This window comes from Amphiura filiformis, chromosome 2 (genome assembly GCF_039555335.1).
Source record: "Amphiura filiformis chromosome 2, Afil_fr2py, whole genome shotgun sequence".
Taxonomy (NCBI): domain Eukaryota; kingdom Metazoa; phylum Echinodermata; class Ophiuroidea; order Amphilepidida; family Amphiuridae; genus Amphiura; species Amphiura filiformis.
Window position 1 is genome coordinate 78,861,815 of NC_092629.1, and position 17,312 is coordinate 78,879,126.

The following is a 17,312-nucleotide window of genomic DNA, read 5'->3' on the forward strand; positions in this document are numbered from 1 at the left end:
TATTTTAACTATTGTATCCAAGGGTTGTGCATTCAAGTTTTATTTTGAAATATGTAACATATGAATGCGGTCGGTTCGAGTACAACTGCAGCAATGTTCTTTCAAATGAAAAATTTTACCACAAGTTACAAGGTCTTGGAGGCATATGTTGACAGCGTTGAACACAAAAAAGTCAACTAAGGCCTAAAAAAAAATTGTTTGATTGGCGTAACATGAAAAAAAAAATTAGGGTAGGTTGGTCAGCAATTTTCTTCTTTTTTTTTTTACACACATTTTAAGCTGAAAATCGCAATGTTTTTCCTTTTTTTTAAATTTTAATCTTTTTTAATTTTTTTATTCATTTTTTGCAAAAAAATAAGAAAAAAGTCTAGGGTCGGGCCTATTTTTAGGGTCGGTCGGGTTACGCCAATCAAACAATTTTTTTAGGCCTAACCAAGCTGCTTGGTACACAAATGGGTTAACTGCTACCGTTAAACAAAGGCAGCTAATGCATATAACCTTTCTGTGCTCAAAGCATTCAATGTGTAATTTAGCTCAATTTCATGCTAAGCATTGTGGGATACCTTGCCATTTCTGCTACGTTAACAAATCACTTCAGGACTTGACAGCTTAACTCGGATTGGCATGGATCAGATGTCGAAACCGGTGCCAAACTTTTCCAGAATATGAGGTCATATTTAATGATTTAAGCATAAAATGTGCCATAAAATGATATATATGTGAGTCATGTGATACACTTTCCTAGTCTAGAAATCATGCATTGTATGTGATAAAAGATTGGTAAGAAGATAAGGATAGTAAAATTGCCACCTTGTATTAGGTGTATTACCTTTGAGCATTTCAGGCGCCATCCAATAGGGATTCCCCACGACAGTATACCGCTTCTTTCTGCCAGACCGTCTGTGACCTGTCCCTCGGTCAAAGGTCGGCACCCTGGGGTCACTCTTGTCTTCAATCATGACCCTGGCCAGGCCAAAGTCTGCAACAACTACTCTGTTGTTTTCTCTGACTAGACAGTTTTGAGAGTTTAAGTCTCTGTGGATGATTCCCATTGAGTGCAGATATGACTGAAAAAAGAAAAAAGAACAAGAAATGAAATATATATATTTAAGGAAAATTTAAATTTGTTACTCCTCCAATGAATTACATTGGAGAATGTTAGTAGTAGACTCTACCATATGTTTGAATGTCATTAATGGAGGGGAAATTAGTGTATGTACTAATTTGCATTCTGATCTTGACAACTATTTAGCTCCACTACATGACAATTCAAGATAGTGGATTTCTCATAAACAAGGCTATCAATATGGAGTGTGGTTTAGATGCAATTTAGTATTTTCCTCAACCTGGTCAAAGAATACAGCATTATATCATTGATCGAGATGAGCTCAGATCGAACCTCCGGGATTCTAGACCAATGATTTTATCAATTGAGATGCAAATCCAAGGAGCTTGTGGTATTGCATACCTTTGTTACTCAGCAAATATTTTACAATTCAAAGAATGTGACCACTGATTAATGACTTATTGAATGAGATATACCAGTGTTTGAAAAAGATCATGTGCAAAAATTTAAAATAATTTAAGTCTAATTTTCATTTGTGGCCTTTTTCATAACAAAAGTGTTCTACATGCAATTCTACAGATTGTGACCATAGAGAATGCTAGAACTAAATGTCCTTTACCTTAAATGGTTAAGAGACCACAGGGAACAGAGTAAGTATAGGGGACTGCATTAATGGTGAGGAACCATTTAGAGAAAATTATTCAACTTCTACAGAATTTGCATTTTTCTCTTTAAATAGTCTTCCTGAAAGGAAGTAAATGGATGAAAAAATTAAGCATGGACGAAAGAGATAACAGACTAACTCCAAACAATCAAAGTCTCAGCATCACCTGGGGCTGATTGGTCCATGAAATGTGAAAGGTGAAACTGATATGCAAGTACCGCATATTTTTATGGTCTTTCAAAGCTCTACCTCTTATATAAGCGAAGGTACACAATGCTGCCGTGATTGTTAGACACGCATGATCGAACAATCAGCCCTCACGAATATGCGAGAATTCACAGCATACAAACCATGGGGACTTTGACTGGTTGCGAATGGTGTGTAGAAGTCTGTGTAAATGAGATACTACTTTTCATTTTATTATTTTAACCTCAGCATTACTTTAAATACTCACCATTCCAGATGCTATATCTCTTGCGTAGTTTATTCTGTATGTATATGGAAGAGGTTCATCCTGTAAAGGGTGAAAAAAAGTTCAAAATGATGATGAATTAAATGTTTAAAGGGGAATATTGGAATGTCATCTTTCCCTGGGAAAGATCTGACAGCAGGCCAGACCATGGCCAGAGGGTAATATGAGTAGGTTTCTTTCACCTTGAAGGCAAGGATAGTCTTTCAAATATGGGCTAACTTTGCCCTAGGCCATCCAATATGCCATGAATTAGTAGGACTGCAACTGGTATCTACTGGTCAGTTTATACTCCTATTTCCACATCTGTTATTTTTATGAGCGCCTTTAATTATGACGTCTATGGAAAAATTCAAATTCATTTTTCAAAAACATCATACATGTAGTAAATAAATTTATTTATTTGTCTTATTTACACTTTCATAAAGCCATGTGGGCCTGAGGAAGGCATACATACAAAATGAAGTATCATAATTAAATAATTAAATTATGTAAAAATTTGAGACCAAACATTCAATATGTTCTCTACCTTCTCTGGTACTCCTCGAGTATTCAATTAGAGGTCTCAGATTTAAAAATATTATATAGCCAGTCCCCAGGACCAGTCCCAAATCCCAAGGATGAGATGGAACAGTTTCAGGCAGCTATATGGTTAAACATTTTGTGTTTTTTGTCATTATGACAAATGTAGTGCAACAGCAATTATGACACAAGAGTTTTCAACTGCAACAATAATTTTACACAGCATTTTTGTGGCAAGAAGCTTTCAGAAGAAGAAAAAAGCTGATCATTTGAGTGGAAAATGACAGCCAAGAACAAAAAATTACAGTACAAACATACATGCACAAAACATTAGACTATACACTTTCCTTTAGTTAAAAACATAGGGCTTTTTTTATATTAAACATTTCTAAGCATAACAGCTGAAATCTGGGAGATAACACAGACGAGACTACTTTGTTCAGGCATAGTTGACCTGGTGAAAGGGTCGCCGTAGATAGCTGATTGGGGCATTTTTCACGATTCATCTACCCCTATTGCAGAGATTTGAATGTGGGACCTCTCGTATCAAAGGCAAATACCTTAACCAGCTTGTAATAATGCGCCCTAAACGTGTTCTTGTAATCTTGTTCACAAAACTCAACTCAAGGATGGCAGAGCATGTGTAACTTACCAGATCTTTGATAATACTGCGTAGTGTGCCACCAGATATATATTCTGTAGGATATGAAACAAAAAGAGGTATATTTGGATTGCTCAACAAAAAAAGTATACAAATTAAAACAACTTATCCCTTGTATTATCCCCTGCTGATATCCTATTATATAGCTATCAACATGCTGTGAAAAGTGTGCCAACAGATTTCATAACATTATTACATAACAATTTTCTAACTTTAAGTTTGTCTACTGTGGTTTATCATTGGGGTGGACTTGTCCAGCTGAGAGTGAAATTGGCGAAAGGGGGTAATTACCAGTAACTTTTTTTTTTTTTTTTTTTTTTTGGTCTCACCTATATACTGTGTATATAGCACCTATAAACAGTTCTGGGTGCTGTACTTATCACTGAAACTATTTACATAAAGAGTGGTCACTTTCAACATTTTTGGATCCTATTTCTGGTCATTTCCAACACCTTTTTGTTTAAGCATGGTAACAGAACTGAGATCCAAGTTCATATAGGTCACACGGTGGTAATTAATTTCTTCTAAGAACACCTCATAATGTTTGTCTCCACCATAGACTAAATAAACCGAGGGTACACCAACTGACATCATCCAGCATCATCTGTTAATGAAGCACGAGAGACAAAAGTGCTACAGCCACTGTGCACCTGTTACCGGTGTATATTTCAAAGTGTAATCTTTCATGTACGCAATGCCAAAAATGAATTCTCAGTGCATATAAAGCACTGGGACTTTGTCTATTGGTGTGCTATCTGTAATCTATGTTGTTCACTTACCTGTCACCAGACTCAGTTTCTTGTCTTTATATAATACACCTATGAATTTCAGTACATGGAAATGGTCTAAGCTGCGTAGAACTTTAACCTGAAAAGAAAGAAATACGAAAAAAGATCAGAAGTAAGTCACCACGTCAAGAAGTATTTAATCTAAGCTGTACTTTTTTCCAAGTTGTAAAGTTGCTGATAGGTGAGACAATGCAAACAGTACCCATGCACCTTTTTGTCGGCTAACAATTTTAGATGTGTGAGTAATCCACTGAAATGTTTTGCTGTTGGGCTTAGGGGCATAGCCAGCCATTTAGTGTGGCCGGGCAAAGCCAATTTTCACCCGCATTGTCAGGTTTTTGTCCCATTTTCAGTCATTTTAATGACACTTTACTCTTTGCCATCCCCATTTTATCCCTGAAAATTTGCCACCCCCGTTCACCATGGCTACACCACTGGTTGGGTTGGTAATATTTTAGAATTACCAGCTTTGCTAGCTAGTGTCAAAATATGATTAAATATTACCCCAAGTTTGGAAAGTTTTTTAATTGTGATGTAGCACATCAAAAGGGGGACTTTGCAGGTGAAATAAATTTTGAGTTCAGTATTTCTGCTTTGAAAGCATTTTGCAAGCTTTGAAATGAAACCTCATTTTTTTTATTATTTTCCTTATTTTTTCTATTTTAATTTAATCCATGTCTTGAAAAGCACTAGTTTAATTCAAACATTGTAATTATAATCCTGGAATTAGAGTGTCTCCATATCGATTTGAAAATCTAGAAAGTCCCATAGGAAAATTGCTGCAAAAATGACTTGTACCCCCAATCATTTTCGGTGGCCCCCCAATCATGGTCGGTGTCCCCCTATATGATGACTCATGCTCTGCTATTGATTGGTCCTTACCTCTTTGAGGAAGTTTCTCTGTGCCTCATCATCAAACTTAACTAATTCTTTTACTACCATCACTTCTCCTGTACATCTGTGTGTTACCTGCATGAAAATCAATATAAAAGTCAATTAATATTTCAATTGATAATCAATCAATCTCAATCATCAATCTCAATTAATTAAAGGTTAATGACTTCGCATTAGTTGTTTTGAGGGTATTGTGAAAAATCTTAACAGTTTTTGCAACCAGGTAATATCCGGAAGGGTGCAGATATTCATGGGTCCACGCAAAATGTATAAAAAATTTCACAATACCCGAAAAATAACTTATTCAAAGTTAATCAATCAATTAATCCACAGATTATAGAAGATAATCTGTGATTAATCAATCAATAAATGACCAAATAAATCAACCAATCAATCAATCAATCAATCAACCAAGCAACCAACCAACCAACCAAATTGAATCAATAAAGGTAATGGTTCACTGAAGTAGTGTCCATTCTCTCTTTTGAAACATTGTAACCAAATTTTTTCTATGCTATGGGAGGTAGCTTGGGTGACATACTGCTGCTCCACCATTCCCTCAAGTGGTGATTTGTAATAAAAAACAAAGATTCCTTTAACTTTAACAATTCTCTTATTCTTTGTGGAATTTATAACAGTTCAGGCAGTCATGAGGTTCAATTCTTGCATAAATGAACCTTTCAACTACAGAAAACATCTGTGGATTTAATAGTTTCTGACTGGGTCAAGATTCATGTTCACACAGTCAAAGAATTCTTGAGGATCGGCATGCTTGAGAATTGCAATCACTAAGTCAATCCCCGAGTGTGTGTCCACACGACTCAATTGAATCCTGGAATCCTTGATATTCACAATGCCTGATGACAGCAGCTCTGGTTATGGTATTAAAACCGGATGCTTACTGTGACCCGTCAGATCTAGAGGTGCGCCAAACTAAACCATCTATACTATCTATACTAATAAAATAATAAGCGGTCTCTATCTGTCTATCTATCTATCTATCTATCTGTCTGTCTGTCTGTCCGGCTATGCGTTTCGCCGCACTTCAACGCATCGTGCTGAAATTTGGGATATAGATAGGTATTGGGAAAAGCATGTTGGCCATGTGGTTTTGAAGGTCATCGGAGGTCAAGGTCAAAGGTCAAATTTTCAAACTTTGTCCGATCGGGCCCAAACTTGGCAGGTGGAATCCTTGATAGGAGGGGAATATAATGTGCGAAATAAATTGAGGTCAACCGAGGTCAAAGGTCATTACGGAGGGGTCAAATTTCAAACTTTGCCCGATCGGGCTCAAACTTGGTGGGTCGAAACCTTCAGTAGGAGGGGAGCATGAAAAACATTATATGGAGGTCATCCGAGGTCAAAGGTCAAAGGTCATGGATTTCAAACTTTGTCCTATCGGGCTCAAACTTGGTGAGTGGAATCCTTGATACGAGGGGAATATATGCATAAAAACAAAATTGAGGTCAACCGAGGGCAAAGGTCATGTAGGGGCTAAATTTAAACTTTGCCCTATTGGGCTTCAACTTGATAGGTGGTATCCTTCGTATGAGGGGAGCATGAAAAAAGTACACCGAGGTCAAAGGTCATCTGGGGTCAAACAGTATCGCTATCATGCCAGTGCTCTCACAGCAGCAGGTGCACTAGTATTAAATATAATTAAACCAAGGTCAAAAGGTTAAGCTCACAACTCAGAAATCTCAAAATGTATCATTCAAAAGGCGATAGCACTTGAGAACCACTCAAGGATCTCTTGAGGGAAATGGCGAAATCCCCTAAATTTCTTGGGGATAAATTTGGGGGCAAACTTAGGTTTGGAATCCTCAAGACAGTTCAGACGGCAGATTTTCCCAAGTTTTGCTTGAGAACCGTGTTGCTTAAGCAACATGCCCTCCGTGTGGACGTGCCTTTTGATGGCCAGACACCCAGCTAACCAGACAGTCATGTAGGCTGTCTACAGATTATGAATTATGAATATCATACATACCCAAGTGAGTATCTTCCCTGCACCAGGTTTAGATTATCAATTGCAGACTCAGGTGCAAAATTGTAGATGTGACCTGCTACCACGAAATGAGCGTAAAGTCGCCAAGTTGGTAGTTTCGAGACGTCCTGGCTCCTGCGTTGGTGTTCTTTGTTTTGCACGCATCTGTTCAAGCCAATAGTATGTCTGCTGTGAATGGAGGCACAATGGGCCAATCACAAAGGACATACTTCTGGTTTTTACAGGTGCATGGCAAACAAAGAACATCAACTCAGCAGCCAGGATGTCTCAAAACTACCAACTTGTGACTTTATACACATGCATCTGTTCAACCCAATACGAGCGTAGTATGTCTGTATGTCCTTCGTGAATGGAGGCAATTGGCTATTCACGAAGGACATACTACTGGCTTATACAGGTGCGCAGCAAACAAAGAACATCAACTCAGTCAGCCAGGATGTCTCAAACCTACCAACTTGTGACTTTATTCTCAATCTGTGGTAGCAGGACACATATTTGTGTGGTTTGGTACTAAATCCAGCAAAGAAAGCCAATTTCTTGTTGAGGAGAAGGCACCTGGGGGGTTTTACCAAATCAATGAAAAAATCATCCCCATTGGAAATGAGACAATTTGGACCATAGTACTATTATGCACTACAAGCCCAAATGATATGATCTCAAATGGCACAGTTCATTCACTTAGCTGAACCTCCATTCAACAACCATATCTCAAAATTTGACCTCAGGTGATGGAGTATGAGATTTAGTACCTAATACACACAAAGGTCATTCAATGAATGTACAAACATATTATAGTTAGAGAACTTTGTGCAGACAGATGAGTATTGGATAAACACCTGTCTGTGACCCACAAATGAAGAATGCCAGCATACAGATATGAAGGCAAGTTGATAAGCCAGGGAAATCTCACTGAGCCAAGTGGATATAATATCCCATTAATTATTTCCTGGCAAGAGGGTGTTTCCAATATCAGTTAAATGACCACCACCCTCTGACTGGGAGCTGTTATATGTAACGCCACATAAAATTAAACATCCGTTTCACGTCCACTCTCATTTTGGGAAAAGTGAGGAGGGAGAGATTTGTTGTTGTTGCTAAATTGACAAAATACAACAGTTCCCACATAAAATTGACATTGCTAGCCGTTTTCAGCATCTGCCAGGAAAACGATGAGACCCTTTTAAAATTTAAGATTACATGTATGAGGGGATAGAACCATTAGAGTTCTACAAAAACACTTGTTTATCAGCATTAAGTATTAAAAACTTATAATTTAACATGAAAATTGAAAAAAATAAAATAAATTTGGACTGATCCAAGAAAGTGAGGAGGGAGGTGGACACATAACGAATACATTTTTTTTTATTTGGCCTTACGAATCAGTTTAGTGACTATGGCTTACAAATTATGAAGGAAGTCCAAACACTTCTCATTTGGAGAGTATGATACTTGTAACCTTATGGGCTGTTCCAGTTAAAATCCATACACCTCTAAGACATCACCTTAAAAGTAATCTCCCCATAGGGGTATAGATTTCAAATGGAGTGTTGCCCATTCAGGTAACACCATTTGAAATCCACACACCCTATGTGGAAGATTAAGGTCATGTTTTCCATGGGTATGGATTTTTATCTGGAATAGACCAATTTTGTTTTGCTTACCTTAAAGACCTGCCCAAAGAAACCTTTACCCAGCATCTGACCCTTAATGAGATCTGACGGCCGAAAGATACGGTGGTTGCGAGAATTGCTGTGCTTCATGGAGCATGATCTATTCACCGGTGACAGGTCGTTTTCTCCAGGTCCTGATATTTTTCTGAAATAGAAGATCAAAATAATCAATATTTGAAATTAGCATTAGATATAAAATAAGTCTGCATGGTGTTTAATGACGTCCAATAAATGAAAGTCCTTTTGTTGGGGGAGGGGATCAAAAAGTCCAATTATATTACGAATATTGGTCAAAGTTGATCTTTTGGGTTCAAATTTTCCACATTTCAGGGTCCTAACAAAGACACTTTCATGTATATAATAGGATATCATCAAACTTTGGTGGTTTTCACTAACTGCACAATAAAAGGAAAAAGAAAAGGCTTTTCAGCTGCAGATTTGAGGGATTTGGAAGATGATTTGGGACCTGCACAAACATTTTTCAATGTCTTCTGAGCCTCCACGGGTCAAATTATGATATAAAATTGGACTGATTGAGCCCATATTTATTGGACAAGTTAAAATATTGGACGAGACGTAGTCCAATATTTTCACACACTGGAATTCATCAAAACATGGATGAAAATGATCCCTCCAGGACAAAAAGATGATAAAAACCCAATATATAATCATATCTGAGGATTAAGTAGCGATATACATTTTGGATTAACACTTTCTGGGCTTTCATTATACTGTTCAGTTGATGGATTTCTTGAAGATATACAGCAAAATTTTGACGTCTGCTGACACTTTTTTGGAAAAGCTGTGATTTGAATACCCTATAAAATCCACATTCCCCCTGTGGAAGATGTTAGAAATATCACAGGGGAGTATGAATTTAAAAAAGAATGAACACATTTGGCAGCTCCATTTGAATTTCATACACCCTCAGAGAAAGATTCAACCTGAATGTTACACAGAGGGAGGGCGAGTTTCAAATAGAATTGGTTAATGTGCTTATTTGCATTTGAAATGTATACCCTCCTTGTGGAAGATAATTCCAAAATCATCCACAGGGGGAGTGTGGCCTTTAAATGGATTAACCTCCGGGACTGGAGCACTACACATGTATTGAATTAATCATTTCTCTAGCAGTCCCCAAGGATTTTCAAATTAATCTATTCCGATTCTGCAAATGTTTCCACCACACTTGGAACCCCTTTCAACTGTTAGAACTACCATTTATGATTAATATAACCTTTTCACCCCATATTCATGACATTACGACCAAAAAGAGCTCAAATCTAATTTACGAACATTTGGTTTAAATACAAACACTCGAATAGGCAGCCATAATGAAACACATTGGATATGATTCGGCAAAATGAGTCATTTGTTAACCCCAAGAGAACTACCTGCCGATTGGCTAAAAGAAGTTTTCATTATCAATTAGACCAATCAGCAACATTGTTAGAATAATTTCACCACACAAAAAAATTGGGGTGAATTATTTGCAAAGCTCCATTTTGATTGGTGATTAAAGTGAAGTTATCACATAATTGACCAATCAGAGGCAATGTTAGATCTACAGGTACATGTAGTACTCAGGGGTTAACATTTTTACCCAATCAGCATACAACTATTTGCTGAATATTCCATAAAAACTGGAATTACATTCACCAAGATACAATAGTTTTCATGTTGCTAAAAACGATGAAATACAAAGGAACTTTACAGCTCTTCTTTTGGCCGTAACTCAAAATCGATTTTAGCAACTATTAACTCACTGTTAACTTGGTCACACATGTAATACAAATCTGACCAATTAGGCTTCTATTAAATTCAGATAAAACTTGTACTGTAGATAAAAATAACTCAGAATTGAAAACTTGCCAACTTCCCACCCAAAACTTCCTGCAGAGAACCCATCAATCAAGACATTTCCTTTCTTATCATAACTTTGCTTCAGTCATACTTAACTCAGATGCCCCGGCTAGCTCTAATGACAAGCAAACTTTATAATGGACTTATCCCATTTAAAATTCACACTCCCCCTGTAGAAGATTATGAAAATATCTAATAAAATAAGTCTTCATGGGGGAGTATGAATTTCAAATGAAATTAACATCAACAGGCAGTGTTATTTGAATGACGCTCATAAAGCATCTCAAAATATCTCAAAAACATTGGCTTTTTATGTTAATGCATACGGCCAGTCTGCTTGCAAAGCATTAAGACATTCCTTTCTCTCTTGACCCAAAGGCTGACAGTAAAATTGATCATGTGATTGGTTTTAAAGAGTGTTGATCCTTCATTTCCTTACTCTTTATGTGTTTTTTCTCCTTTCCATAATTAGGCCAGTATACTTATATGCAGGGACACAGCAAGGTTTATGTGGGGTAGCCATCAAAATGTGGGGCAGCCAAAATGCAAGTGTGCACCAAAATTGGTATAAAGCTACATGTATAGAGAAAAATATAACAAATTTCTTAAAAAGTGGGATGGCCATATATATAGTCTCTCCGGCTGCCTTGCTTGCTTGCTATTGCCTTGCTTTAATTATAGGCGTTTTTAGCATTTTGCTCGAGCATGGTCCATCAGGACCCAAGTGTGTCTCTGGAGACTCTCTGCATAGAACAAACAAACTCTGTCAGTCAACATTAATAGGTAAATTTTGACGGGAAAATTTTCTGGACACGTGACCAATGCGTATCAATGTGAGTGTAACCTCGAGCCTGATCTCTGACCCCCGGCGGTGACCTCGCTATTCAAGTCTTAGTAATTTTGAATTGGAATAGTATTTTTGACCGCAATTTTGATAGAAATTTCTGCATTGCAAATTTATTAAATATTATGTTATCTTAATTTCTTCACAATATCACCAAAACGTAATTTCAAAAATATCTATCTACGGAAAAAAAAATTTATCTATGGAAACTTTTACTATAATATTATTAACTTGCGACAAGTAACTTATTTTGCATCAAATGAGGAATTCTTCCTATTCAAATACATTGGAAGAACACCGCTGTGCTCGGGTCACATTCCATAATGCTAATAATGTCTGCGCCCATGGGTGTCACGTGTCCAGAAAATTTTCCCGTGAAAATTTACCTATTAATTCTGACTGTTTGTGGCAGTTAGGATTGCATGATTATGACTTTCATCTGTTGACCCAAAGGCTGATAGTAAATTTATCAGTGGCGTATAGGGCAAAATGTCCAAGTCGTCCCACTGACCAGCTGTCAATAAATACTTTACCGGGACAATATGTGCAATTTGTACCCAGCACATTAAAAATGTCAATCTAGGAGTGTAGAAACATATTCAAGTTACAGACAATGAACTGCATCCCTATAAATTGGCACAGTTTAGAACATTATTATGTTTTGATGGATCCAAGTTGTGATAATATTGGATCCAAAACATAATAATGATAAAATTGGATGCTTTACGCCCAATATTTATTGGTCTCGCTATGAGTTGTAAAATAATGGACTCGACTACGTCTCGTCCAATATTTTAAAATTCATAGCTCGACCAATAAATATGGGCTCAACCGATCCAATTTTATATCATACTTGGCTTCCATGTTTTGCCCATATCTCTTAGAAATGCAAGACATTTGATGGACAAGACATGCATTTTCATATGGGCACAAGGCCAGATGGGCAGACGATACAAAACCTTGCATAGTTGCCATTAAATCTGATAACCATCAAACCATTCCAAGCATAACAGAAATATTGACACTTTCACATTTTGCCCCATATCTCTAGAAATGCAAGACATTTGATGGACAAGACATGCATTTTCATATGGGCACAAGGCCAGATGGGCAGACGATACAAAACCTTGCATAGTTGCCATTAAATCTGATAACCATCAAACCATTCCAAGCATAACAGAAATATTGACACTTTCACATTTTGCCCCATATCTCTAGAATTGCAAGACATTTGATGGACAAGACATGCATTTTCATATGGGCACAAGGCCAGATGGGCAGACGATACAAAACCTTGCATAGTTGCCATTAAATCTGATAACCATCAAACCATTCCAAGCATAACAGAAATATTGACACTTTCACATTTTGCCCCATATCTCTAGAATTGCAAGACATTTGATGGACAAGACATGCATTTTCATATGGGCACAAGGCCAGATGGGCAGACGATACAAAACCTTGCATAGTTGCCATTAAATCTGATAACCATCAAACCATTCCAAGCATAACAGAAATATTGACACTTTCACATTTTGCCCCATATCTCTAGAATTGCAAGACATTTGATGGACAAGACATGCATTTTCATATGGGCACAAGGCCAGATGGGCAGACGATACAAAACCTTGCATAGTTGCCATTAAATCTGATAACCATCAAACCATTCCAAGCATAACAGAAATATTGACACTTTCACATTTTGCCCCATATCTCTAGAAATGCAAGACATTTGATGGACAAGACATGCATTTTCATATGGGCACAAGGCCAGATGGGCAGACGATACAAAACCTTGCATAGTTGCCATTAAATCTGATAACCATCAAACCATTCCAAGCATAACAGAAATATTGACACTTTCACATTTTGCCCCATATCTCTAGAATTGCAAGACATTTGATGGACAAGACATGCATTTTCATATGGGCACAAGGCCAGATGGGCAGACGATACAAAACCTTGCATAGTTGCCATTAAATCTGATAACCATCAAACCATTCCAAGCATAACAGAAATATTGACACTTTCACATTTTGCCCCATATCTCTAGAATTGCAAGACATTTGATGGACAAGACATGCATTTTCATATGGGCACAAGGCCAGATGGGCAGACGATACAAAACCTTGCATAGTTGCCATTAAATCTGATAACCATCAAACCATTCCAAGCATAACAGAAATATTGACACTTTCACATTTTGCCCCATATCTCTAGAATTGCAAGACATTTGATGGACAAGACATGCATTTTCATATGGGCACAAGGCCAGATGGGCAGACGATACAAAACCTTGCATAGTTGCCATTAAATCTGATAACCATCAAACCATTCCAAGCATAACAGAAATATTGACACTTTCACATTTTGCCCCATATCTCTAGAAATGCAAGACATTTGATGGACAAGACATGCATTTTCATATGGGCACAAGGCCAGATGGGCAGACGATACAAAACCTTGCATAGTTGCCATTAAATCTGATAACCATCAAACCATTCCAAGCATAACAGAAATATTGACACTTTCACATTTTGCCCCATATCTCTAGAATTGCAAGACATTTGATGGACAAGACATGCATTTTCATATGGGCACAAGGCCAGATGGGCAGACGATACAAAACCTTGCATAGTTGCCATTAAATCTGATAACCATCAAACCATTCCAAGCATAACAGAAATATTGACACTTTCACATTTTGCCCCATATCTCTAGAATTGCAAGACATTTGATGGACAAGACATGCATTTTCATATGGGCACAAGGCCAGATGGGCAGACGATACAAAACCTTGCATAGTTGCCATTAAATCTGATAACCATCAAACCATTCCAAGCATAACAGAAATATTGACACTTTCACATTTTGCCCCATATCTCTAGAATTGCAAGACATTTGATGGACAAGACATGCATTTTCATATGGGCACAAGGCCAGATGGGCAGACGATACAAAACCTTGCATAGTTGCCATTAAATCTGATAACCATCAAACCATTCCAAGCATAACAGAAATATTGACACTTTCACATTTTGCCCCATATCTCTAGAAATGCAAGACATTTGATGGACAAGACATGCATTTTCATATGGGCACAAGGCCAGATGGGCAGACGATACAAAACCTTGCATAGTTGCCATTAAATCGGATAACCATCAAACCATTCCAAGCATAACAGAAATATTGACACTTTCACATTTTGCCCCATATCTCTAGAATTGCAAGACATTTGATGGACAAGACATGCATTTTCATATGGGCACAAGGCCAGATGGGCAGACGATACAAAACCTTGCATAGTTGCCATTAAATCTGATAACCATCAAACCATTCCAAGCATAACAGAAATATTGACACTTTCACATTTTGCCCCATATCTCTAGAATTGCAAGACATTTGATGGACAAGACATGCATTTTCATATGGGCACAAGGCCAGATGGGCAGACGATACAAAACCTTGCATAGTTGCCATTAAATCTGATAACCATCAAACCATTCCAAGCATAACAGAAATATTGACACTTTCACATTTTGCCCCATATCTCTAGAATTGCAAGACATTTGATGGACAAGACATGCATTTTCATATGGGCACAAGGCCAGATGGGCAGACGATACAAAACCTTGCATAGTTGCCATTAAATCTGATAACCATCAAACCATTCCAAGCATAACAGAAATATTGACACTTTCACATTTTGCCCCATATCTCTAGAATTGCAAGACATTTGATGGACAAGACATGCATTTTCATATGGGCACAAGGCCAGATGGGCAGACGATACAAAACCTTGCATAGTTGCCATTAAATCTGATAACCATCAAACCATTCCAAGCATAACAGAAATATTGACACTTTCACATTTTGCCCCATATCTCTAGAATTGCAAGACATTTGATGGACAAGACATGCATTTTCATATGGGCACAAGGCCAGATGGGCAGACGATACAAAACCTTGCATAGTTGCCATTAAATCTGATAACCATCAAACCATTCCAAGCATAACAGAAATATTGACACTTTCACATTTTGCCCCATATCTCTAGAATTGCAAGACATTTGATGGACAAGACATGCATTTTCATATGGGCACAAGGCCAGATGGGCAGACGATACAAAACCTTGCATAGTTGCCATTAAATCTGATAACCATCAAACCATTCCAAGCATAACAGAAATATTGACACTTTCACATTTTGCCCCATATCTCTAGAATTGCAAGACATTTGATGGACAAGACATGCATTTTCATATGGGCACAAGGCCAGATGGGCAGACGATACAAAACCTTGCATAGTTGCCATTAAATCTGATAACCATCAAACCATTCCAAGCATAACAGAAATATTGACACTTTCACATTTTGCCCCATATCTCTAGAAATGCAAGACATTTGATGGACAAGACATGCATTTTCATATGGGCACAAGGCCAGATGGGCAGACGATACAAAACCTTGCATAGTTGCCATTAAATCTGATAACCATCAAACCATTCCAAGCATAACAGAAATATTGACACTTTCACGTTTTGACCTATATCTCAAGAATCTCAAAAACCTTTGCAGGGGTAAGATGTGAGTTCTTATACCGGACAAGGCCACATTGGGATATTCCAATTAAAATCCACACTCCCCCTGTGGAAGATTTAGCTGAAGTCTTCCACAGAGGGAGTATGAGTTTTGATTAGGATTAACAAATGGGTAACTTCCATTTGAAATACTCACTCCAGTTGTGAAAGATATTGATAAAGCCATAATACAGGGGGAGTACGGGTTTCAAAATGAAAAAAATACTCACCCTGTGGAAGATATTTCCAAAATCTTCCACAGGGGTAGTGTGAATTTCAAGTGGAATAGCCCATTTAGCTCAGCTTTTGAGCCTTGATGAAATGTTAAAACCATGGCCTACCCTCTCTGCACTGTACTACAAATACCAGTGAATCAAGCAAGTCAATCAATCAAGCATCATGATGATGAGGGCTCCTTTGATGGCAATGGTCAGAGAGGGGCAGTCTCAGGATCTGTGGTGATCAGAGGGTTTGGGCCCTAGTCACTAGACTGGACTTATGCCATCATGACTGAAGGCCCTGATTAAGAGCTAGGCACATAGGCAAGGGGGAACAAAAACTTGCTTCATCAGCTGTATACAAAATGACTTGACCCATATTTTGGCATAGACAAGAAGTGGGTTATCATTTGGGACTAGGCATCGAAGAAAAAAGCCGGGAGCTTGAAAAGCAAATGCAATATTCGAGGAGAAATTGTCTGTTGGTAACAGGGATACCCGAGGAAAAGAAAGAGAATACTGATGAATTGATCAAGGCATTTACTGCCACCAAGTTGGGGGTTACAATCAACGATACTGACATTGACAGGTCACATCGCCTGGGGAAGCAGGGTAGAAAACCCAGGCCTATCATTGTTAAATTAACAACCTACAACACACGCAGCAAAATAATGAGGCAGAGAACAAAACTGAAAGGACAAAAAATGGGAATACAAGAGCACCTGACACCATTCACACAGCACTTACTGGGCAAAGCAAAGGAGTTGTCCCAAAAAGCCCCGTGGATAAAGAATGTATGAACTTGGGAGGGAAAGGTAACTTGTCTCATGCAAGAAGATGAGAAGTCACCGCAAAAAGAAAGTGACAGTAACTAGCTATGAAGATCTAAATAAACTATGGAGAAAAGGCGCCGATCTTGTTGACACCAGCAACAGAAAGAGAAGAATAACAGATGATGACTATGACAGAATTGAGTGGGAAAAAACTGATAAACTCGAATGACTGGACAAACTCATATAATATGAGTTCACTTATTGCACTTGTATCATTAAAAATCATACAGTGAAG

The 17,312-nt window shown here is 37.8% G+C and overlaps 1 protein-coding gene across 1 annotated transcript in view; it reads right to left on the reverse strand.

Moving 5' to 3' along the window:
• Window positions 1–17,312, reverse strand: part of LOC140146659 (LIM domain kinase 1-like) — a 91,240-nt gene that overhangs the window by 8,244 nt on the left and 65,684 nt on the right. Inside the window, 6 exon segments of the mRNA XM_072168529.1 lie at window positions 830–1,067; window positions 2,185–2,244; window positions 3,374–3,417; window positions 4,162–4,249; window positions 5,053–5,139; window positions 8,731–8,884. Of these exon segments, the coding sequence (XP_072024630.1) occupies window positions 830–1,067; window positions 2,185–2,244; window positions 3,374–3,417; window positions 4,162–4,249; window positions 5,053–5,139; window positions 8,731–8,884 (671 nt within the window).